At 41.2% G+C, this 25,894-nt stretch overlaps 1 protein-coding gene across 4 annotated transcripts in view; it reads right to left on the bottom strand.

Moving 5' to 3' along the window:
• Glurib (Glutamate receptor IB) overlaps positions 1–25,130 on the bottom strand; it is a 221,917-nt gene extending 196,787 nt beyond the window's left edge. For all 4 annotated transcript variants that reach the window (XM_071784019.1, XM_071784017.1, XM_071784018.1 and 1 more), the window contains exon 1: positions 24,835–25,130. In XM_071784019.1, coding sequence (XP_071640120.1) covers positions 24,835–25,090 — 256 coding nt within the window. In that variant the 5' untranslated portion in view covers positions 25,091–25,130. The remainder of the gene's footprint in view (positions 1–24,834) is intronic.
• Positions 25,131–25,894: the final 764 nt, after the last annotated feature.

Below are 25,894 nucleotides of genomic sequence, written 5' to 3'. Positions count from 1 at the left end.
CTATTGGACTTTTACTATCGAAAATTTTCGTTGTTGAAAGTTATATTGTGCAAGGGCCATATAGAAAAATTGTAAAAAAGCCATCAATGTTCTGCAATACTGGTTAATTCTAAACGTATGACCTCTTGAATCGAGTTCTCTCTAACGTCGAGTTATATTGTGTTATATCGATACATTACGCCATTAGATTTTCACGGTATGCTGTATGTCATGGGCCACCTCGCGGAATTAGGAATTGCAGTCGCAGTTACACTCGCAGTTACACTCGGTATCGCGTTAATAATAATTCGCGCGCACCTAGAGGATGAACACTAATTTTCAGTCGTTAACTGCAATTAAATTTGACTCCGCGCATTCGCCCGGCAACAGTCGGCGACAGTTAACAGCCTTCGCAGGCGATACTCGCCTTTTGTCAACTAATCCCGAACCAAAACAACCTTCGTCACACAAAACACCACAGGCCGCAGTAGCGACGTCCCTCTGCAGGGAATTATTTCGACGGCAATTAACAGGAACCCAACATACAAAGGAATCCAATTATAAAATGTATACAACTGCGCGAAATTGACCTGCACAGAGTTAAGCCATACGCGTATAAAAAACCTGTAAGCGTAAAAAAAGTGGGAGAATTTTAAATATTAAATCAAATAAAAATATTTTCTAAAATTATCAGAGAACTACAGATTATTATTGTGGTAATATCTAAAAATTATCGAGATAATGAAAATGTTTTAATATCTATTTTCTCGTATAATATGGAATAAATTAATTTTTAATAGATAGTAATAATTATTTTTAACAATAATTGAATGTAATACCAGCTGTCGAATGAATTATGATTTATATATTTCTTTATACATATAAACGTTTTTAGTATGCTTCAATATTTTTTTATATGTACATCATATATTGAAATTAAAATATTTAAATACAAATGCAATATAATATACACTTTTGTTAGTACATATGTATGTATCTGACAATAAAAAAATATAATAACAGCGTTATATGTAACGCAATTATGATAAAATGCCACAAAATGTGCAAGAACAACGCAAAGAGCAACGCCCCGAAGAGTCACAAAGCCCGCTCTTACGAGAAACCTTTCAACGGGTTCACGAATTCAGTCCATTTAACGAAATCCTGCAACGAAGTGGATTGTTACTAAATATTTCAAGGGAACCCCTCCATTATTGATCGGCCAATACTCATTTCCTACGTGTCGATCGCGGCCGCGCGTACTTACGAGGTTGGTCACGTAAGACCACTGTATGCCCACATACGTATGTACCTACTTGTGCTCTCCAGTTCGAGAGTGAAACGCAACCCAGCCTGTCCCAGCTTGCTCTATTCCCATCCTCTTCCGATCGCCTCCGTGCTTTCTCCGCGCGTGAATATAAGGAGAAGATGGAGTTAATCAGAGGGACCAGATGCATGCCGAGACACGTATCTCGGTAGCGTACTCAAGAATGATTACATTAACCGTGCTACAACTGTATAGATACCATCAACGTGGACGAGGCTTCGGCACAGACAAGCGCGCGCGCGCGCGCGCCTGGTTAGATCCGCTATAGCACTTACACGCGCATACACGAGCTCCCGCAGCCGGCCGTGCATGTGCACGATTACACATTGGACGTGCCTTCAATTTAGCGAGCGTTTCTGCAATTCGTGCATTCCGCCAGGCGGCTACTTAATTACTTACGCGCCGCGGCCGGTAATTACTTTCGCCCTCTCCGGTTACGAGGGAGCTTCGAAATGACCCGGGGTTTCGAATGACCGCTGACGCTGCAATTAGTATACAAGCGTGTCAAAGAACTGCGGCAGTGCAATTTTTTTCTGTGCCTTAAATATCACGGATTTATACACTTCATCGATGGTGTTGGAATTATATATCTGATGTGAGCAAGCAATTATAAATGTAATAGTAAAAAATTGTCAATCAAATGAGATACAAGAGGTTTTTGATGCATTGCACGATATAGAACAATAAAATTATATAGAGCAAGTTTAATGAAAGAGCAAGTACAAAAGATAAAAGTGTGAGTTGTTAAAAATAAAATTTTAATATCTTTCTCTATAGCCTTTAAATCTATTCTTTAATATTCTATTAAGAAAAAAAATTTTCTTATTAAAAACTCTTCTCTTTTATTGGATTCTACTCTAATTAAATATAAATTTATAAAAGACTATGAAAATAATCAGTTTATTACTATAACTATAAGTTCGTCATATCAAATACTGTCATCCTATTAAAGAAGCAAAATTAAAATTGCAGTTTACTAAACATGTCCGTTTAAACGGTCGCCTTGACATAATGATAAAGTGGCCTCGTTAACACCATAAGGTATTAAAAGATTAATTCGTAAGTCGATGCGGCGCATAACTGTCTCGTGTTTGCAGAAGACAGCATAAGAAGTAGCAGCAGCCCGCAGCTTTATTAATGATCGGCAACAACAACGTGCTGGCGACTGTATGGAGCTCCGCAACGCGGCGCGTCGCGGTATTAGAACGCTCGAAAGTTTGCCTTTCCACGGCATCCCACGCTACATTAATTTTGTATGGTGGCTAATTATTACAGGGACCCACGTTGCTTTTGTTACCTTGGTATTCGCGTCACCGAAAAAGATGCAATGTTATATTACGCGGTATGAATTTCTCGTTTCCCGGCGATCCTTGGTCGTCGACAAGACGACAACTATTCTGGGTTATAATTCTGTTTGGCCAACATGAATAAAACATATTGGATTTTATTACGATTCATAATATTCCACGTAATTATTCCACACTGTATCGTTGATATAAATGAAAAATAACTGATAAATCGAAAAGTTAAACTTTCTAGCCATATTATTACTATGAATTTACGTAAACGTACGTACATAAATGTATCGTGTAAAAGATTTTATTTGATTTTAATTTATTAGATTTAAAATTTTGAAATATAAGGGAGATTTTGTATATGATGAATAAGTAACAACAATCGCGAATGAAATTGGGGTAGCTGGAGTTAATTGTACGCAGGGTTATACTTACGTACTGTATAAAATACTATGGCAAAGCAAGCCCTCGGAATGACACGAAGTAATTTCCGCCCCAAAATCTCACATGCATTTCTGCGTAACTACCGGAGCTGCGTACTTAAATTTAATTATAATTCGCAGCGCCGCGACACGGCGTCATCTGCATCCCTGCATCCCCCATCCTTCTCACGTTCTCATCTAGCTTTAACGGCTTCCGGAATTTTGGGTTATTCAGCATTTGTTAACCCATACGGCAGAAAACTGTCGATTCCGCAAAATGTCATTTTCTGGCGGGACAATCGCGCAAAGTGTAGAATCGTCCGAGAAAAGCAATGCGAACAAATTATATTTCTTTCGTTTTGTCACCGCTACCTTTTCTACTTTTGTCCAAAATTTTCAACATAAAATGAGGTTTGCTTGCAAAGAGAAAACTTTTTGTGGTGCACATTCGCGACCGGTATACACATCATACATTCATGGATTTAAAAATATCGCGTTAGCGCGCGACATGTTCCACTCGATATAGCCAACGGACTTAATTAAAGAGGTCAGCGATCGGTGTAACGTTTTGTAGTCAATCCGCGCACTTTTTGTAAGCGAACATGAGTCTACGCAATCCCCTCTATTTGCACATGGCGAATCGTTTTTGTTTTCGGCGATGTGGATTTTCCAGTGATTTTCCACGTTGAGCAAATACGGGGATTTCAACTTAATGCACAACCACGGTCGGGGCTTCCAATGCTGGGCTTTCATTTCGCCTCGTCGTTGCACTGGTTCCATTTTAGCCTGTCGACTATCCAGTCAACAGTCAACACGAATCACAATAGCTGAGAAGAAAACGAGGAGAAAGAAGAAAGACGAGAAGGAGAGAAAGAGAGAGAGAGAGAGGGAGAGAGAGACGACAATAAATCGTCTCGACATTTGAACTTTAGGTTTTTTCGATCTTCTGACTTTCTACATTCGCCGAGAAATACTGAAAAACTCTGCGGAGACAGAGAAAATGAAAGTTTCTAAATCTCACGCGGAAAAGAGATGTTTTCATATTAAGAAGATAAAAGAACTACTATAAGTGATTCAATGAATATTTTTTCGCGCGTAACGACGAATTGCGTTATATATCTATAATATATTAACTCGTACGTGTTTCAACTTGCATCACGTCACGTCACGTCACATGCTTCAACATGAACTGTTTTTATATAATAAAGATATTCGTTCTTCAGAAGTATTAATCTTCCTTCATGCTACAATTCTGCGTAATGTAAAACGTAACGCTGTATGCTCAATTATTCGTTATCACGGGGAACACAGCACGCTTCTTATCATAGAGTCCCGTGTTTATCATCTGAACCAACTCGGATAGCGATTCCTCGGGGGAACCAAGAGAGTTTCAAGAAGATTGCTTAGCCGGACGACCGAGGTAGAGCAGTCGCGAAAGTTCGAACTAGACTTCGCACTCCGATACCGATTGCTCGGAACGTATTTTCTTAAGAAGTTTCTCCCGAGCACTCGCCCCGAAATCTGTATCCTCTGGAGGCAGCACGAACTGTCGCTCGACTGCACATAGGTGTACTAACTTTCCACTCCTAAAAAATGTATTTCATTGAAACTAAATTATTTCAAGATGACTTGTACAACTTCATTGTATGTCGATAGTTAAGAAGCGTTAGCACTATAACCGAAAAATTAAGAGATCGTCAGTGTATTCTGATTCTTAAACGTCAAATATACATATTATCTATAAAAATCACGCACATGTACTCTATGTACAGAAGAAATTAATTTGATGTAAATTTATTTAATTTTTATGAAGTAATTCTTTTAAATATATATTCCCGAACAAAGATCAACCTTATATATTTTCATAAAATACTTGTTACTTTGACATATGTTTCTTTTTAGTCACAGAAATTGCCAATCAGATAAACAAAAATACAAGATGGATGTGAGAAACGAATAAGAACATTCTGCAGGTAGCTTTATAGACTCCCATGCTACACGCTTTTCTTCAAGGAATACCGTATACAACTGAGATAAGGAAAAGGCTTCTACTTATTCGAGTTATATTTGACGTTCGACACGAAACCCTCGATACCGGAATGTTTGGCAAATAAATTCGACAGAAACCTTATTGGCCCTTTCCCAACAGCCCTCCTCACTGCAAAATTTTGTTTCTGTCTGGCGTTTTACTCTCTTTGGGGTATTGACTCTCTCAATGTACAAGAAACACGTCCGTGCCGCAATTTTCGTATTTACTGACAAACGCTACTGCCCAAATTCACGATTCCGCGTAGTGAATAAAATATTTTGAAATTCACGATGTTTATCCTCTTTAATTAATTCAAAAGTTTATCTCCATTTTTCATTGTATGATATATATATTTATGGTTATACACGGGATGGTATTTGGTATAATATTTCTCAATGCGCCTTGAAAATACAATATAAAATATTTTTACATTATTATGTAATAATATTATTTACACTGTTGGAAAATTTGTGTTACATATAACATAAATCGCATGTCCCAAACGGTCCACTCAAATTTTTGTGTTAATTTAATATAATATAGATGTGTTAAATGGTAATTAACACCGATACTACGTTAAAATATTTCAACAGAAAGGAAATGTAATTCTGATCGTAATTTAAGGTTAATTAAGATAAAATCAACACTCTTTTTCTGTAAATAAAAATTCCTACTTCTGTTATAAAGTAAAAACAACGCCCTTTTTCTGTAAATTTTAACATATTTAATAAATACGTTCAAAAATTGTGTTATTTTAATATATACTTTAAATTATTTTAATAATTTTACATTTTAAATTTGTTAAGTTCAATTAACATAGCAGGCATATGTTAAATCTACACATGTATGTGTTGATTATTTTACACAAAAATTTTAACAAGGACCTTTTTTAACAAACCTACAAAAATTTTCCAACAGTGTAGCTTTAATATTCAATTCCTACAGTGCTTTCCACACTAGAACTGTGTTTGTTTAACAAAATTAAATAGACCAGTGATATTGTAAGTTAGTTCAAGCGAAAAGTTCTGTAATTAAATTGTAATTAAATAATCTCATTCACTGTACAGCAATTCTGATTTTTCTTTCTGCACGTTAGTTTTCTAGTGGTTATTAACTTATTTAGCCAAATGCGAATGTTATATCTGTGATATTGTATCGAGCCAACAAATATAAATCATGCAAAGCGTAGAGCTGATTTTAATTAGACAATAAAGAGGTGTAATTGTAACCGCGTTATATCGGCCGCTTGATTACATTCACTTTCCGGCACAGGGCGTGCCAGTAAATTCGCACGGATATTAATTTTTGAGTCCAGCGCGTTGAGCATTATCACTGATAATATCGAATTGGAATCATTTCCATACCCAGGGTGCCATTATCTATAGATTTTCGGACAACAACGAGCTACAACATCACGTATTGTCAATATTTGCCGCCTATTTACATGAGCTACACTAATACACGTTGCAACTTTCCTGTAGTCGTTACAATACATATTCCGATCGCGATATTACTTATTTTCTTCCATCGACTGATTATTAACATCACTAATCAATGGCAACATCGCCTGTTAATTCATGCATACGCTATTCCTTCCGGATGCACTAATTGCATTAGTTATCATATAAATTTATCCGATACAGTTGCCTAGCTCGGAAACTAACGCATGCTAAAGCGAAGTTAATCGTTTCAGGCTTTCCATACGCTACAAATTAAATAGCTAAATAGTTTACATATGTCAATTCTATACCGTTATTGCATTATTATTACAGATGTACTAAAGTCGTATAATCATCAATTAAGTATTTTAAAAATTTATTACGCTTTTTATTTTTTAATGCTAATGTTTTCAGCTTCCTATAATGTATTCGACATGTTTATCTAGCAATAAAGTACACGTAATTTTTATACATAAATGTTTCAAGTTTTTTTATTACCATCGATGTCGGAACGAGCGAGAGAGAAAGAGAGAGAGAGAGAGAGAGAGAAAGAGAGAGAGAGAGAGAGAGAGAGAGAGAGACGAGCACAATAAAAAAAGCTAGATTAATATTAAGTTTTTAAAAAGTAATAGTGACATAAATGCATTTCGACTACGTGTGCATTAACGTAGAAGTTGACTGGACGTACACTTGCGTGGTTACGCTCGCATGTAGGTCCTAGCAAGCAACAGAATAGCTGCCTTAATGGATGCTGACGCTATTTCGAGGTTAGATTACGGTGGTAGAGTGCCGAGAGACATCGAGCGAGATGCTGGCGTCACTTCCCAAGGGCGTGATCGGAAATTATCATTCAATAATGATAGCGAATTGCCGCTCTTCACGAAACTACATGATATAGCAGTTTAATCACGAGAGCGTGTATATGTACCTATTCGCATGGCCCAAGGAAATCGTATTAAAAATTGATCATATATATTATATGTTATATTGTTTAGCGAACAATTCCTGCCAGAATTCTGTTTTATGCATAAATGTGTACACGCGCTATGCTAATGGCGACACGAAATTAAAACTAAACAATTTAATTTAATCCAGCAGCATTTTTTCGACACAGCGAATTTTGTAAAAACGCAGGTAGATGGTACGGTAAATGCGGTAAATGGATATTCTAACTGAAAATGTACGAGAAAATCAGTGTGCCTTGTGTAAAAATCTCGAGTCTCTAAAATGACACGGTGTCCGATTACGAACGATATCTCTTAAGGATACGATAATAGCTCTGGATTTTACAACGCTGCCCCTGTTTTGCTTATGTGCGCTATAAAGTGACTGGTTGGTTTCCATGTATTGCACTCACGTATGTTTTGACGGCTTAGTAGTAGCTTATATGGGGCGAGTGGCAGCTTTTGCGAGTGGCAGCCGAGAGACCAGAGAGTAAGACTCGGATCCTCCAGGCAGGGCTTTTAACGTAGTGTCGACGGACGCGTCATCGAAGCACTCGATTAAGGATTTGCCATATACAGGGATATTGCTCGCACGGCCAGATATTACCGGTGCTATAAGCCGCCGCGCTTAATACATCTTACTGCCGAGACCGGCTCCGTGTGTGACGCGCGCACCAGCGCGCGGCTCTCGTATGTAGAATACGTATACCATATGTACCCGGCGTATCGTAAAATGAGATGTCGCGCTGGCTTTTATGGCGCCTGAATCAAGATTAGATTTACTTTGCTCCGACGTAGGACGTTTTCACTGAGAGAGGCGGAACCTCGTTGAACCTATTTCGCTGTGACGTCGGAGGATCGCGACGGGTTTCCGCTCGGATGCCGCCGACCGTGGAAAAACTATGGCTCATACAGTAGAAATACAACGAGGGCCGAGTCGTGGTACGCAAAAACAAACTCCAATCATACCGCAATTCCGCGAAAATAACACCCGGGGTTGGTTTTAAACGGTACGCGGATACTTACTGTTGCGATTTTCGCGAAATCGATAAGTCTCGTAGAGATGTAAATTTACGATTGCCCGATACGCCACGTTAACGATTGATCGTAAATACAAACGTGTTACGAGCTATTGATAAAGCATCGGAACGGAGTAACATCTTTGCGTATTTCAACCGGATGATGGTGGACGCGAATGGTGCTGGAAGACGTAAAATAGAGTCGTTTGCCATAGGCTTTAACGATTTTAGGATATTTATTTCAATCCCGGTGCCATTAAGGGAACCATTACGCGACCGAGTAGACTACGAAACGCCCCGCGTCCATTTGTGCACGTGTATCGTCATTCTTTATTTCGTATAAAATTTGTAAAAGCTCCCGGGCACACCGAAAACGCCGGGACTTATACCATCCCTTTAAACCCGCACAACCGTGAAGTATCGTGTAGTTTCGAATTATCGATCACGAAAGGGACGACTTGAATTTATTTACGGTGTGCCTTGGAGAAACCGGCGCGGCGCGGCGCGGCGCGCACGTGTCCGGGTTCAGGTACGATGTTTTTGCAAAAAACTCTCAGGGCCAAAAAGTAATTTGCAGCGCGCATACCGCGTCTTTCACTTTAAAAGCATTTTTAATATACCGTGCACAAGGTCTTAAAAAAAAGAGAGAGAGAGAGAGAGAAAGGATGCCTCCTTTTCGCAAAACTAAATTCTGCTTCGTATATTAAATGAACATATCTCTGCAGTACAAGAAAATATTTCGCTTACGAAATTGTGCAAAATACATTCTTGTTCATGAGAGATGATCTCTTTTTTCTTGTTTCTCCGCTTCTCGTTTTACGTATCTCGCTAGAATCTAAGCTAATTCCACGACGTTAAGCGACTCGAAGTTTGTATCTTTCCCGCGGGAGTCTTCACTTTAGCGCAGTTTCCAGCAACAACTCCCGAAGACCCCAAAACGGCAGACTTTACGTTTCTGCTAAAACACGTACATTTCATTACAAAATCCATCCGGCAAGCCAAAAAACACACGAGCACTCGGCTACTCCGCGCGCGCGCGCGCGCGAGAGAGAGAGAGAGAGAGAGAGAGAGAGAGAGAGAGAGATGTACACCGATTTCCCCCCGATGCCCGCGATGTCTCGACGAAAGGTCCACAATTCCATGAAATTACAAAGTCCTGTAACTCGCGTGTCGTTCTGTAAACACAATTACCGCGGAACGAAAATCAACGGCCCGCGAGAGCGGAAGAGAGCGCGAGGAAGAGAAAGAGAAGGGATGAAAGAGAAACGTAGAAACGAGCGAACCGTGCCGCGGTAAGTGGCGCGATTATAATTTCCAAGGAAGGGGGAGGAAAGAGCGAAGACGTCCCTTCGCGAGCAGTCTGCTCTTCTCTCTGGACTCCTCTGGGCTTTTTCCAACCTGCCTCCCCCACCTCCCACACTAAAGGCGCAGACTCGGCAAGTGCTTGGAGACGCGAGCATCCGCAGGAAGTCATTAAAATTTTCATTGTCGCGTTTGCCTGAAAATTTCTGAACCAAATAAACACACAGATTTATTATTTTATCTCGCCGACTTCCGCGGCTCGCGACCGCGAGGCTAGCTTGCCGCGCCACCGGCGAACACTGCCAATCGCATTGCGAGATAATACTTCTCGTAATTTCACGCCTTGTTACTTGCTCAAAAGGGAAACGGCAACAGCAGCGTCGCAATCGCAGCGCGATTGGACAAAAATGATAGCGGTGTTTAACAATACAGCAACATTTCCCGACTCCGCTTTTGTCATGCCTGCACGTGAGTTTCCTAAATCTTAAAGTCCCCGCAAAATACAACCGTTCTGCAATTCCTTGAATTCCGATTCTCTCTCTCTCTGCTCTTTCTCCTTATCCCTCTTCTTTCGAACCAACTTCGATGTGCCGAGCTTTCCTTTCTCATCGCTCCTCTTTCCTCTTTCTTAACACAGTAAGTATATGTATACGTCGGTGGAAAACTTTGCTATCTTGCCGGCGATACAAAACGCGATCCCAAGCACCTCTTCCCTCATACGACCTCATCCCCTCGGCGTCTTACTCCACCCGCGCATCGCCACCTTTTTATCATCCGGACCTACTTCTGTCGTCCTCTCATTCCTCCGACCTCATCTCGATTTCCTACGCGGTTTCGCCGCGAATCCAAAACAGCTCTCGGTGTCTGCAACCGCGTAATAGTCAGCTCCTCGCCAGGCGTATAGCATGGCCTACTTGGGAATTTATACGAAGAAACTATGCATATGAATTCGTATTAGATGAAGTTTTGGGTTGCCGTCTTTCGCGAAAATTTCTTTACGGCTGCTTGGAATTGACGCCAATAATTATATACGAATCGGAAATTCTCACGCGCTTATAAGCATAGTTGTCAAAAAATATAAAGGTAAAAGAGCTATAACTATCGTATAAATAATATAATAGTGAAATTAGAAGATTAATCTTGCATAGAAATCAGTGTCAGGCACTATATGCTGCACATATTTGCAAATACATAATGTCGTGTTTACACTCTAAACTTTTATATTGTAATATTATATCTTTTTAAATAATAAAACGTTCTTGCCGTGGTTATTTTATAACTTTTACGTAACCGTTCCTTGCGCTATGCTATGTATAACATAAAATTAATGACGTACATCATTATTATATTTACCAAGCAGAATAATATTTCATTAATTCAAATATGCACACTGGCCGCTTTTTAATTCTATTTTTTAAAATATCTGCCAAATTTACTGTCTAGACCTGCCAAATGCCCGATGCTCAAAGCTCAGTTTGCTGTCCGCAAGTTATTTTCCGAATACAATTTCAAATTGTAGTAAAGTTGTCCTTTACCGCGTATGCGACCCCAGGCGAAGCACGCGTCATATATCGCCATAAAGAGCGCGCCGGATACATATTTCCTGCGGCACTCGTATTTTATTCCGCGACGTGCATTACCGCTCTTTAAATATCACGGCACAATTTCATGCCCGACAAGCGTCCTAACGATGCCCAGTTACGCTTCAATGCACGCGCTTCCAACTCGAAACGCCGTAGAAATTCTCATGCAAAAGCGCGAGACCCAAGAATAGACGCTTACCGGACTCTCCGGAGATTTTTTTCAATCCGCTCGCACCCCTCTCCCGGATAGAACACGAACAATATTTCCCATTCGTGTTCATTCACGCGCTACCTATCGTTCTCCTCCTACAAGCAGGATCCAGAAATAAGGATAAATTTTACTCGCCCCCCCTCCCTTCTCCCCTATCGTCGTTCTCTCAACCTCGCCATCATCTCGCTCACCCATCCCTCGGAACGGCAATGTACCGAGAGCAATGAAAATGATTAACCGCCACCCTGAATCCCGGCAAAGCCTCTCTAATCCGGCACCAAAGGCAAAATCAGAGACACCGGCGGTGCTGTAACTCGCGAGTTAACTCGCCACCGTGTGCACGAAACACGGAGGCGGCTGAAACGCGCTCGCTTATTACTGGCGTTTCTCGGAAATAATCAACATCTTTTTACAAATCTCTACTGCCTTTCGAGAGATGAAAATTTTTATATAACATGTATAAACAAAAAGAAACAAGTAATAGGTCCTACACATGTACGTCACTCCGTACCGTAATAATAAGACTTTGAATAATATATGATGAACAATCGATGTTGTACATGTGCAATAATAACACAATAACACAAGTTAAATATTAACGTATAATTATCTTCCTTAAAATACATATAAAATCTTTCAGAATCTCACAGTTCTTTTTATTATAACTAATTTTTATTTTGTCGATACTGTATTAAATAAAGATTACGAAAAATATTTTATAAAAAATTAGGACTTTGCTGTATTCCACGAGTAAAATAGCCGATGAAGAACGAAGAGGGAAGTTGGAGAAGATTATCTGAGATACCGTCATACCAGTTAAAAGTTTTCATTTATCATTTTTCTGGCGTCTATGTCTATGTGATAATTCGATTGCAGAAGTACTCCCTACGTCGTCTGTAGACGACGCAGCAGCGACAGACGGCCGTTGAGAGTTTCGGCTTCCCTCTTCAACCCCAACCCCGTCGCCCGACGCCTCATCCTTCGCGTTCTCGAGATGGCAGCATACCGAGGGCAATGAAAATGATTAAGCGCCGCCGTGAATCCTAGCGAAGCCGCACTAATCCGCCGCTAAAGGCAAAACCGGAGTCAACTTTGGTGCTGTAACTCGCGAGTTAACCTCCCATTACATACGGGGAAAACGCAAAACGCGAGACGCGAAACAGCCCGCACGCATCAGCCGCGGCAATAGGAGCGTGCGAGCATGCGGAATGGTCCTGCTTCATCCGTCTCCATACAAGCTGCTATAACGCTATCTAATTTTCTCTATTTCAACCACTTGATCTTGAATGCCACGGTATCATTCTTGTTTAACGTACTTTTGGGTACTCTTTCCGAGCCAGAAATATAGCGCATCTGGGAATCCTGGTCGCGCGCGCGCGCTGGAATTTGTGGAAACAATATGTAAAACCTGCACGCCACCGCGACTGAATTTGTGGTAACGGTATGCAAAGCTCCGACGGTCCCACAGCTTCAAGATGCCCGCGTGCGCGACTTTCCGAAACGGCGTCGCGTAAAAGTGTAATGTCAATTTCCGGACGGAGAATATACATAGTTGCGCCTGATATATTTTTCAGAGCGCTCGATCGAAAAGTTGCGAATGACATTTACGACATGTTATTATATATATCGCAAGCGATACGAGGGGACGAGGTATATAGCCGAAGCCGGTGTGACGGTCGCAAATAAAGCTGTCTCGGATGATTCAGGGAGCATCTCAGTCTCGGGTTTACTACTCTGAAGGAGAGAAGAGGTTCTTAAAAATATTAACCGCTCCGAAAAGCGCGGGGGCTTCTCCCCCCTTCCCTTTCTCTCTTTCTCGTTCTCCCTCCCTCTCTTTCTCGCATCGCGCCTTTTTGGTGCCACGTAACAAACTGTTTCTACAGCCCCGTTATCATCTTTCCGGTTGAGGACAGTCACGGGGAGAGCGCGAGAGAAGAAGTGAGAAAGACGATCCGAACGCGATGAGGAAGGAGAGACGGCACGGGATAGAAGGAGAGACGAAACCCAGGAACAAGAACAGGATTAATGGGCCGTCGTATCACGCACGGTGGGCGATAAAATATCGTAGGAAATATCCTCTGGCCGTGTAGAGAGTCTTGGCCATCCGTGGAATTTACTCCCCGCGCGATATCTACTATCTTAGATAATCTCCGCCATTAAAGGCCACCGGCCGGATACTGCTCACTCTCTATCTCGTTCGCAGCTTTACGATAAAAGCTTATGCGCTACGCCAAATTCCGCCGTTATTACAAGAATGCTCATTCTGCCCGCGAGAGAGGCACTTACAGTAAATACCGTTCGCTCGGTTGAAACAATGTGGCGATACACGTTATGATATTAATATCGTCTCACGTAAGCTCATGTCGTTGTTTCGTTGTAAAATTGTATATCAAGTTTTTTAAAGCGTTCTCTGTGCTGTATATCATTCATAACATTTTGTAATAATGTTATACTTCGAATACGTGCTAAACACAAAATAAATGTAAGTTATCGGATCAATTTCTACTTTACGGTACGTTTTATAATCATAATGCGATTGAATGAACAATAATGATGTAACGTTAGAATTTATTTAAAATACGATGCTGTGGAAAGCTTCCTATCATCACTGCATGTTATTAGCCGCTGCTAGGAACGTCATCGCGCCAATACCTTTGGAAGTTATCCCTTAGACGTCGCATTTCTCTTCGGCTTTATCCATCAGACGTCGAATATCCCGCAACGTTCGAGATCGAAAACCCGAAATCGTGTGTACTCGATAAATATTTGCGGATCCTAACGGCGTACGCGTGTGGACGTTAAGCCTGCGTGACGGCTCGATCTCGTGTTTCAAAGCCTTCCATGGGAGAGCGTGTATCGCGAGCCATTTTGGACGTCCTGACGTATGGCCTGTAAATACGAATATCGCGCGCGGAACAGTAATGTGGTCCGCAAGGGCCTTCGCTCTAGGGAGGGTAGGTAGCGGCACCCTTGTCATGTTCCCAAGCCGCAGTGGTCTGCCAAGTGGGATTTTGGTCGTTCTGCTGACCCGCCGGGTAACTCGTAACAGAGTCACCAAAGCGGGAAAATTACGAGTGAAACGCCAGCTTTTAGGATGTTCTTCTTCAACATGAAGCACGCCGCCTCTCAAAAGAGGCGCCCGCGATCTCTTTCCGCACCGTACTTCCCGTTTCCGTTTATTTCTGCTTTCATACACTCCCCGTCCAAACTTGAATGGGGGTTCGCGTTGAGAGTCGGGAAATGATTCCTGTCGTCGACTATATGTAATAGCCACTTCTCGGGATATGACCGCGATCATAAGTTTATTAATCCTTCAGCTATATAAAGCAGTTTTTTTCAAAATTCGTGTATAACATAATAATATTTTGAATTTATGCGATTCTTTCTAAAAAAATCTTCAATATTTACTTGAAAATTTTATCTGTTATTTTACTATAGAATTTTTAATCTTAACTAAATATTATAATGAAACGTTTGTAGACAAACAGTTAAATGGTTCGATTGACAATTAGAGATCGTAGACTTAATTTATTTCAATTTATTATTGGTGAGATAATGAAAAGCATGTGAATGGATGAATTTTCAAAAATGCAAGTTATCTCGTGAGGAAATGACACATTATACTGGCATACGCTACGCCTATTTCTTGAACAAACGACTATCAGCAGCCACGAGAATTCTCAAGATACGTGACTCGGGTACAAACAGAAGAAGATGGTACCAGCGCGACAATGCGGTGTTCTTGCACGAACGACGTATTATACCTCATCGGGCATTAATCGGTTCGCGATAGCGCGGCAGTGTCGGTAATATAAGCACGATATTATAAAGGCGACGAGTCGGCCGATCTTCGAAACGTCGTTGCGCTCCTTGTCGCGACCTTAATTAAATTCCGGCAAAGAATCGGAAGTAGGAAAAAGTTCGGCCTTCCTTCCCGGTGACGGGGAGCACGACTTGGGCCACACGGGGTTTTAATAACCGTCCCGGATCCTGAGCAAGAAGAAGCTGGCAAATGGCCGTGCGGCGTTGGTGGCGGCTCTGGAAGCGGCCGGGCCAGAGAGAGCGGAGGAGAAGGGTATATAGGTACCAACCCGACCGGAGTCAAGCATCGATCCCCCTATTCCTGTCCCATTCCTGCTCTCTCTTTCTCTTCCACCATTTCCTCACGCAACCACCGACATATCCCCATCTCGCCACCTCTTCGTCTATCCGTTTCTCCGTCCTTCCCGCTTTTACTCGTATGCCACCGCGTTTCGACGTTTTCTCTCGAAAAGCTCACACGTGCCTTATGTCTCCCTTACCATCGCGGAGGCTCTTTCCGCGTGCTTTTTGCCTCTGCCGGCTCTCACGGTAATTCTTTTTCCCTCTTTTCTGCCCGCCTATCTATCTATCTACTCGTATCTCCTCCTCTTCTTCGTCCTTCTCCAGCCTGCCTATTCGTCTACCGATCTATCTCTGATTTTTCTCTCGCGGTTCACTTTCGTCCTTTTTTCTCCCATCGTCCTCTGACTTCCTGTGCAAACGTCCCCAAGTCGATCTATGACATTACTGCTTGCTCCCGCGCTACTTCCTATCCGACTGATTCCACCAAAGCCGGCGCCTTCAGCTTCTACCTCGTCTTTTATTTCCCACTACCTTTACCGCGCGATATCCCCGCCAGTCCCACACCGACACCACTAACTCCTCCGCAATCTTCACGGCAGACGGTACGATATCTTGCGTAACCACGGTGGCTTATCGCTAAAGGAGAATTTTTTCCCGCCGACCTTGGATCTCGAAAACTTTTTAATCGGATAAGGCCTGATTGTGTAAACAGAATGTAAGAATGTTTTCTTACAGCTTTCTTACAGATAATTGAAACTTTTTATTTCAGATGTATTAGAGAATGTAAAATCCAGAATAATGAAACATATATAATCGCAAGTCATATAGGAACTTATCATTAGATACTAATGACAGATAAAAGTTTTGTCCATAATTATTTTAAAGTAATATAGAAAGCTTTGTTCTATATGTATATATTGTAGAATGACGCGACTGTTATGGCTGCGTTCCGATATTCACTGCAAGTACTGAAAATCTATAGTTTACATTACGTACACTATAAATTTTCAGTAGGCAGTGAATATCGGAACGCAGCCGTATATGAAACATATTTTTATATTATTTCTAAGTAATTTTATTTCTGCTCTCTTTTAAATAAAATAACTTTTAAAAATAATATATGTATTATATATATATATGTATTATATATATGTATTCCTTTCCATCATACCATTACGTAAAATTAGATGCGTTGCAGACGCAGCAGCATTTTACGTACTTGCTACGAACGATTGGTCAGACATCTCCGAAACGTACGTATATATTTCAGTATCATAGAGAGAGAGAGAAGAGCTGTTCGAGTTACATTCGGCGGTCGAGCCACTGACATTTTCCACTGCGAGCTATCATAGATAACGTATATGCGGTATTTGTATGCGAGGAGAAGACACGAATGTAGACCTGTATCTAACGGTAACGTTATTCCTATATGCTATACGGAAGATACATACCACATCGCAGGCAAACATGCGCGTGCATACACAATCGAAAAATACACGAGTGAGATGCGTGAGCGACTCTTGCGGCAATAACTGCGTGGAGTTTCGTAATGCAATCAATTGGATGAAAAATCGATCGGGTACCGCGCGTACGATATATATAGCTAGCTATTAAATTTAATACGCTTTCATCCCCGTACTTCGATATTCAACTTCCCTCTCCATCCCTCCCCTCTCTCTCTCTCTCTCTCTCTCTCTTTCTCTCTATTTATAACGACAAATAATATTTCTAAAAGGTATCTTTAGATAACTGTAATAAAAATCATTCAAGAGTTCAAGAGGAAAATATAATATATATTTGAGAACTAAAGAAAAAATTATATACTTAATAGAAGTAATTGCTTTAATGTAATGAGGTACGAAGGAAGTAACTTTATACCTTTGCAGCGTAAATGTACATGCAAAGTACACGTAATACCGCGAGCGCGTTGTATGGATACAATGGTAAGTACGCTTTTCGTAACAATAAGCCTCTATTGGCTGGAAACCCTTACGACGTCTCCTATGAAGACATATCAGCTCCGCGAGGGAAAGCGGCTCGGTAATATCGGATTACTCGCGGTCGTCTCTGATGCTTCCACGCTTCTGCTATTGCCGCAACGATAGTAATGGCGGGTGCAGTCTATAGGATGACACCGTAGGGCGCGTACGTGGCAGCGTGGAGTAACGTTATTCCCCGACACGAATAGATATGCATTCCATCGACACTGATGTTCAACAACGAGACCGACATACTATCATACATATAATTGTGCCACAAGCGCACAAGGCATCCAAATGCATCATATGGGCATTTCGTAGGATTGTTATAAACATCCTATTAAAACGAACATCGAATGCGCTGCCGCCGTAGCATGATATTAGTTATTTGTGTAACAAGTGCTGTAAGATGAAAATTCACGGGTGCGGAGTTGACACACGCCTTCGGCTCGTGTGTCAACGCACGGCTTGCACACCCTATTTTATGTTGCAAGTGCGTGGAAAGTGGTCTATCACGCACGCGTAGCATGCGTAATGGGCCACTTTCCATGCACGTGTTACATAAAATTATTTATTAAACAGAATTTTGCAAAGCGTCGCGAATTGTTACGAAAATATGTACGTAGCATTTGTTGCATTTTTCAACGTTCGTAAATGAAGTTTTGCAAAGAATATAGTTTTACAACGTCTCCTCTGATAGTAGATGTAGTCAGGTAAAGAGGATTGCGCAGAGTAAATTGGATTGAAGTTAAAAACTTGCGATCCAAGTAAATTATAGCCATGGGGCGTAAGAGTAATTGTTTCGTGGCGTCCAAGAGAATTAGTAGACCAAATCGAAGCGAGCGGAAGTAAATCAGTGTTCCTCACTTAAAATCCTATTTACTCGCCATTACAATACGATTTATCAAGTCCTAATAAACCGCATAACGCTTGTATTGTGCCCTGAAGAAGTAGTCAGAATTAGTAGAGATGTCACGAAAGTACTACGCCGAGTTACGTTCTCACAGATTATCCCGACGACTTTTATTTTCATTCCACAACAAAGCCACGTAATTCTCTTTTCCCAGCGGGACGCGTGGTAACAAATATGCATATTCATATTTGAAACAACACATACGTTTTTTTTCCACGTATAACTTCTGCTCTCTTATTAGCTAACCGGATGGTCTGAAAGTAAGTATAACTGCAAATTAACCGTAAGAACGGCCGCTCGCTCGATCATTGGTAGCGGCATGCGGCATCTCTCGAAATATATGTCGGTAAAGCAAATCAACAGAAACACGATTGCGCCGTGGAAATGAAACCGCGGAATCTTCAGCTGCGGCGAAATTTCGGAAATTCGCGGGCTCGAATTTCTATATTAATAGCTTTAGCACACAGCACGCGGACGCTCTGTGCACCAACAAGCGCGAATGCCGATGGTGTGCTGGAGAGCACGATTCACAGAGAGGAGGGCATACCGTGCAGCGGCGCGGGCGGCGCGTCGTGTTCGACCTCGGCGGAATACGCGTCGATGACCGTATACGAGAGCCAGCGGTTTTGTCATTCTAATAGGGAGGGCAATGCATCAATTATAGAAACACAGAGCAGCTCGGCTTGGCATTACACGGCCGCCCGAATAACGGCGGCCCGATTGCGCGCGATTATGCGAACAATAAATTGGCAGTCGGATGCACCACGCACGAGACATTCCAACGTTTCAACGTGCCCGGCGTCGAACGCCTCTCCTTTGTGCCGATCGCAATAAGGATAATAGGGAAATTCTTGCACAGCGAACGTCGACGCTTATTCATTCCTCGTAATTCTGTTTAATTTTCATACCCCCGCAGTAAGAATATCAACGCGTGCAACTAAATCATTTCACGTCTTAAGACATTTACAATTTTAACATCTCGATTTATTAACAAAGTTTCAAAAGTCCATTACGAGATTAAGCGGACCTTTATGTTGCGTTAGTTCCTAAGCGAAATATGTATATATAAGTCTTGATTACGCAATTAAATAACTTTTTTCCTGACGTGTATCGAGATGTAAGAAAATTAGCCGCATAGTTTTGAGAACTCATTTCGGCCGTTTGATCATTAAATCGCTCGCCGTTCTCAAACGGCGGTAACGGATACTTCGACGGTGCAGCGGCAAGAATTTCCTCTCTCTCCGACTCTCGTTTTAACTCCGCGCGCAATACCTCGGACGCACGAAAATTCGATTTCGCCTTCCCTATCTGCCGGCCTCTGGCAACGAGAGGCAAATTCTTCGACAGTGTGCAAGGCGAGGCACGATGGAAAGGCTACGGGCACACGGTTCTGTCTCCCTTGTCTGGCAGCACCGTGCTATTAATCGCATTAGGCGACCGACGGGTCTGCTTGAGTGGTAGATGCCCTTGCCTTCCTTCACAAAGGCATCTCACGTCAGTATCTTCAACCGTGATGTACCATGATACGGCCAGCGGATGCGCATTCTGGGTATATATCAATCACATACCAAGAACGTTTAGAGTTCCGTTACTGTCACCCGATTAAATCTTTTAATAATATCTAACGCGCCCAAAAAGAGAAAGGAGAGAGAAAGAGAGCAAGAAAGAAATGTGTTGGTCGCTCATTAGAAAAATATTCTTTCCCCTTATCTCATTTAAAAAAACTATATAAAAAACTATAAGTTTGCCGAAAAATTATTAATTTAATAATCTATCCTATAATAATCTAGTCTATCTAATATCAGTCTTAAAAATCAGTAATAACCATGATTCACAATATTTTCAATTTAAAAAAACAATATAAATTATAGGGGTAAACAGTACAGTTGTTAGCCACTCTATAATTATTGGTCACAACCTAAAAAATTAAAGATTATAAAGAAATACTATTAAAATGTTTTTAATTATAAATATAAAAATATTTAATACACTTTTAAAAGAAAAACTTTTAAACATTTTAATAGTATTTCTATATATCCTTTAATTTTTTAGGTTGTGGCTAATCATTCTAAAGTGGCCCACCACTGTACTATTTACCCCTATATTTTTTGCAAATCATTCCAAAATTATATATAATAATGTGGAACGCATTATGCAAAGTGAAATGCAAAGAAAAAGATTTTGATATGGAGAATATTGTGCAAGTGAGTCAACTTCTTTTGAATAGAGAGTTTTATCGTTTTCTTGTCTTCAAAGACTGCCTTCAAAGGCTTGAAGATACGCGAAAAAGTGAGATCTACTTTGTAAATCTTCTGAGGACTTCTGACAGTAAAAGCATTAATGATTATAATTGGCAGAAGAAAAAAAATGTTTCCAACTGTAATTAAAGAAGTCCCTAATTAAGTTCTTGCACGAGTGCTGTTGCAATGCCTGCTAATGTGGAACACCACACCTCTTCTTTGAAGATTCTAAAATATACCGTAAAAAATGTGCTTTCAAAATATTCACCTATATACGAAGACGTCAATTAAGCCACACATATATATAAATGAATATCGACAAATACGTTTTTCTATTCACCATCTCTAATATTAACCATAGCTCCAATCGATCTAATATATATAATAATATTGTAAGATATCTCAAAAATTGTTTTTTACTATATTATTTATAATCTTCTTATCACGTCGTATTTACGCGAAAATTATGAGAACTATGTTGATTTCACCTTTATTCATCTAAATAACGAAAAATATCATTTGTGGAAGCACAATTGCATGATACTATTTTAGTACTATACTTTATGACGCAACTAAAAGCGAAAAATAAAATCTAAAACTCACTTTTACTCGAATGTACGCTCGCATGCGCATTAATTTTACAGCTTTAATGAAAAAACGTGAGCGCGCGCGGCGCGTGTACATCGCGTTAATATTAACTGGAGCGTTGATATCCGATGCGTCGTAAATCGGGGTCAACCGTCTCTCTACCTTCCTCCGATGTTTTCACTATCCCTTTCGCATAATTCCACCAAAAGTATATGGTGCGCAGTGTCTTTGAAGTGACGACAGAGCAACGATGAGGAGAAGCGCGACCCGCGCGTGCGGCATAATTTGAGCGAGGCAACGAACCCTCTCCGTACACCCACATCAACACCCCGTGTCGACGACGTCTCTCGTGCTACAACCTTCCTCGTCTTTTCGTCGTAGTCGTCGTACTTACCCGTCGTACCGGTTTCTCCTCGTTCGCATAACTATGCGGAAGAGAGACGCCGTCATTTCTATAGACATTCATTATTCACTACTCGCTCAACGTGCTTCTCTCGCTACCCTTTCTCTTTCTCTCTCTTCTCATCGTTCTCTTTATCTCACTTTCTCTCTCTCTCTCTCTCTCTTTCTCTTTCCTTCTCCGATACCCGACCCGATATGTATACCTATTTTTCTTTCAGTTCCACTAGTTTCTCTATTTCCCACCATCGAGGGTGCCCGCCCGCGTCCGTTAAAATCGGCAACGGCGATAATCCGGCGAGCTTTTAAACGAGCATCGTTTGCCGTTCTACAAGCGATGGACTTTGTTGAAGGATTTCTGATCGACGAAAGAGAGCCAACGGAGAAGAAAGGAAGAGAACAAGAGCCTGGCGAAAGGCGGAATATTTCATGAGAACGGAAGAACGACGGTAAACGTTCGCGCGCGGTAATCCATCGGGGCAGTAATGTTTTGCACAATTCATACGGACCACGCTAAACGCTTTTTGATGACTCAATTTAATTACAATACGCTTCGATTTTCGGGCATGTGCGGGCAGGTACGCATTTGTAGAATCGATTAAATTTCACTGCTCCATTCGTTACGGTGTTATTTCTATACTCTATAGCATTATTTTCACGTAGTTGCTTTACTTAAAAATGTAACGCTATATGATGTACTCGGCTAATATTTAATAGCGTCATTCATTATAGATTTTATGATATCGTGGCCTCTGCGTTTTTCGCGATTTAATTATTTGCGTATGATAAATAGCTAACTGCATCGTAGTTAATTGGTTTGGCGTTATGATATAGTAGATGCTTATAAATAAGTCGTGTAAATTCTCATTCAGATGCAATTACTGGACTAAATAACACATGATGGCTTCGCAATCCAAACTGATCGGTAAACATCGACGGAATTAATTTTCGACTACGGAAGATAATATACGGTTATGGAAGGTAAGCTGTTACAGAGATCTAGAGCGGGCATATCGAATTAAAAATATCGAGTATTTATACGTAGCGCTGAAGCGCTTCAAATACAGGCGCGCTGGCACAATCAATTGATTAACCGCTATTACTATATTATACATACGCGTACTGCAATCTCGACGTGTCGATATATTCCGCTGCAACGTAGCGACCACGTTGAGTACACATCAAATATCGTAATATCATATCCGTCGAAAACAGATGGTCGCGAAAAATACTGTTTGTACTTATAATATTGGTAATGATGCGAACTTGGACAATATTTACGCGCGTCGTGCATTGAAATATAAATAAACGTATCGCAAAAGTACGTAAAAAGTTAAACATTCAACGAAGTTACTAACGATTTAAAAAAATATTTTGTAAGCTTTCAATATTTATCAGAATGGACCTGTGTCCGGTAGTATTTATGCCGTCTGTATATTTTTCGAATATCGTTTTGGCTGCTTGTAAAAACGCTTCACGTTTTTTCCATAAAATTCGATCGCGGCCCGAGGAAAAAATTTCTGTGCGTGGATTCGTTACGGTATGTCAAAGTTCGGTTCTCTCAATGAGAAAGTTTCACGATCGCTCGCCTCGTCTTTTCTTTGCGCTTTTTAGCTTGTTATTTTCCTGTATCTTCCTATTTTCAAATCGTAAAACGAGATTGATACGAGAAGCCGTACTAGTTGAAGTTAAATTATTCATGTATTATAAGAAACTCGTCTCACAAAACACGAGATTTTCGAAAACAACATCAGCAATTTACTTTTAGTTTCCTTTTTAAGATGGAAAAGAATTTATAATTCCCGACTTAATTCCGTACATATTTTTCTCTGATAATATCACAAGTATATCAACAATATATGTATATGTATGTATATGCACGTGTAAAGTAAAATTTTCTGTATATAAATCGATATATATGTATATATTGATAGATATGTATATAGTTAAATAGGTAGATGATACATAGATAGACATGTAAATAGATAAATAGATAAATAGGTAAATAGATAGATAGAATGATCTAACTTTAAGTTATTAAAAAAAAGAGATTTTAACAAACAGAACTTTATAAATGTGTAGTTGAAATTAATAATTTGTTCACTGATACGCCAAAAGCACATATTGTAAATAAACATTGATGTAATTATTAATTTAGTTTTGGTTATTAAGAGTGGATTAGATCTATACTATTCTCAATAATTTTTCACAATAAGATATAGAAATAAAAAAAAATAAAATTTGAATATTTTTTTGTGTAATAATTAGCATTTAAAAAATGTTATTTGTTATTGCCTTTATGAAGAGGCAACAACAATAATAATAAAGTTTCAAATATTGAAAAAAAAAAAAAAATAAATTTAGCAATATTTCGTTTTACATCAGAACGCACTCATGCTATAACGATATCGTTACGGAAGCAACGTAAACAACATGTGAAATAGGAAACGTTCTTTTGACTACTACATCATACGATATCGATAGAATTTTGTTCCCAGTTTTATTATTCTGCTCGTTTTATTAATGTTTCTCATGTACCGGCATCTCATCCATCGCGCGTAGAAAAATATTATTTCAAACATTAAAATAATCGCACAATATATGGAGCGCGAATTCGAACGGCGTAATTAAGTGCGCTCCGGCGATCGAAATATAATGGCGCTGCGAGGGTCGCGATCGCGTAATGTCATGCATTACGAAACTATTTATTTTGCAACGCAATTTTTCTATCGGGTGCAATCGACGTGATGTTGCCCCGGAGGAGGAGCCGATATTATTACTGGAACATGCTGCACCAGTATTTAGAATACATAAGCGAACGGTAATGTTTGCACACGGTGGCTATGTATACCCCGAGTTCAGTAACCCTTCTGCCGACGGCAGACGTGCTCGACGAGGTTGAGCCCGGCGAGCACTCGACTCGGCGCGTCTCTCGCGAAACGGTCTATATAGCTGTAAAGTTCGGTACCACTCTCGGGACTCCCGGCGCGGCGCGGCGCGGCGCGGCGCCGCGGCCGTGTATACAACGATAACGATGTACAACACACAAACAAACGCTCACCAATGGTAATCTTCTCGGGAAACGCCGCGGGCACCAGGACCAGGAGGACAGTTAAGGCCATGGTCATCATCGTGGCAGTAGATGTTAGTCTGCTGATTCTACCGGCACCAGTGTTTCTCGCGTTTATCCCGACTCTTTCCGTACCTTTCCCGGGTACGGTCGACGCGGCGGTAATGAGAGAAATCGCGGTGGCGCGACGCGGACGCCGCCGTCGCGACGAGGGTGGTCCACCCGTCTCGTGAACAACCGGGAGCATCTTCCGTGCTCCGTGGTCTGACACAAACTACTGTACTCCACTCGGCGTGAACTCGATCTCTCTCCTGAACCGCCCCAGCATCCCTCTCGTCCTCTCTCACCCCCCTAACTCCACCCCCACCCCTCTCTGCTCTCGCGCATCTCTCTCTCGCTCTCTGGTTCGTGGACCCCTTAACCAGCAGCCACCCTCCCCGTCGGCCGTCAGCTCGTGTTTCTCGCCCTCTTCCGACGCGCGCTGCAGCGCTCTCTCGCTCTCGATCCACCCTCGGACCCGTACCCTTCCTCGCGACTTCCGCCACCACCGACGCAAGCATCCTCCATCCTCCCTCTGGCGGATCCCCCGATCTCCCTCCCTCTCTTATCGTTCTGTGTTCCATCCTCTCTCCCTCTGTCGCGCCCTCGTGGGCTCGTGCTTCACTACGGTAGTTCGGGGTGGAAGCGTACGTTTAACGCGCATGTTACGATAGTCGCGGCGCGCGTGTTCGTCTCGGAAATATTCCACGCACCTGCTGACTGGTGCCACGCCGCTACCGATACCGCCACCGATATCCTACCGATACCCTACGCATCGCGCCGGGATAACTGTCTGTACTGTCTGTAGGCCGGAATAAAAGCGCGGGTATATTTTTGCAAGTTCATTAGCGACCGACTCGACACGATTCGACATGGCCGCGCAGCATCACGATGATTCATATACGCGCAACAAAATTGATTTTACCCAATTTTACCGAAATAAACAATCAGTGTAAATGAAATAAATTTATATGTATATTTTATATAATATATTATATTATAACAAAATGAA

The sequence above is a fragment of the Temnothorax longispinosus genome, chromosome 7, assembly GCF_030848805.1.
Source record: "Temnothorax longispinosus isolate EJ_2023e chromosome 7, Tlon_JGU_v1, whole genome shotgun sequence".
Lineage (NCBI taxonomy): Eukaryota > Metazoa > Arthropoda > Insecta > Hymenoptera > Formicidae > Temnothorax > Temnothorax longispinosus.
The sequence above is the reverse complement of the archived record's forward strand: the minus strand, read 5'-3'. Positions and strand labels throughout refer to the sequence as shown.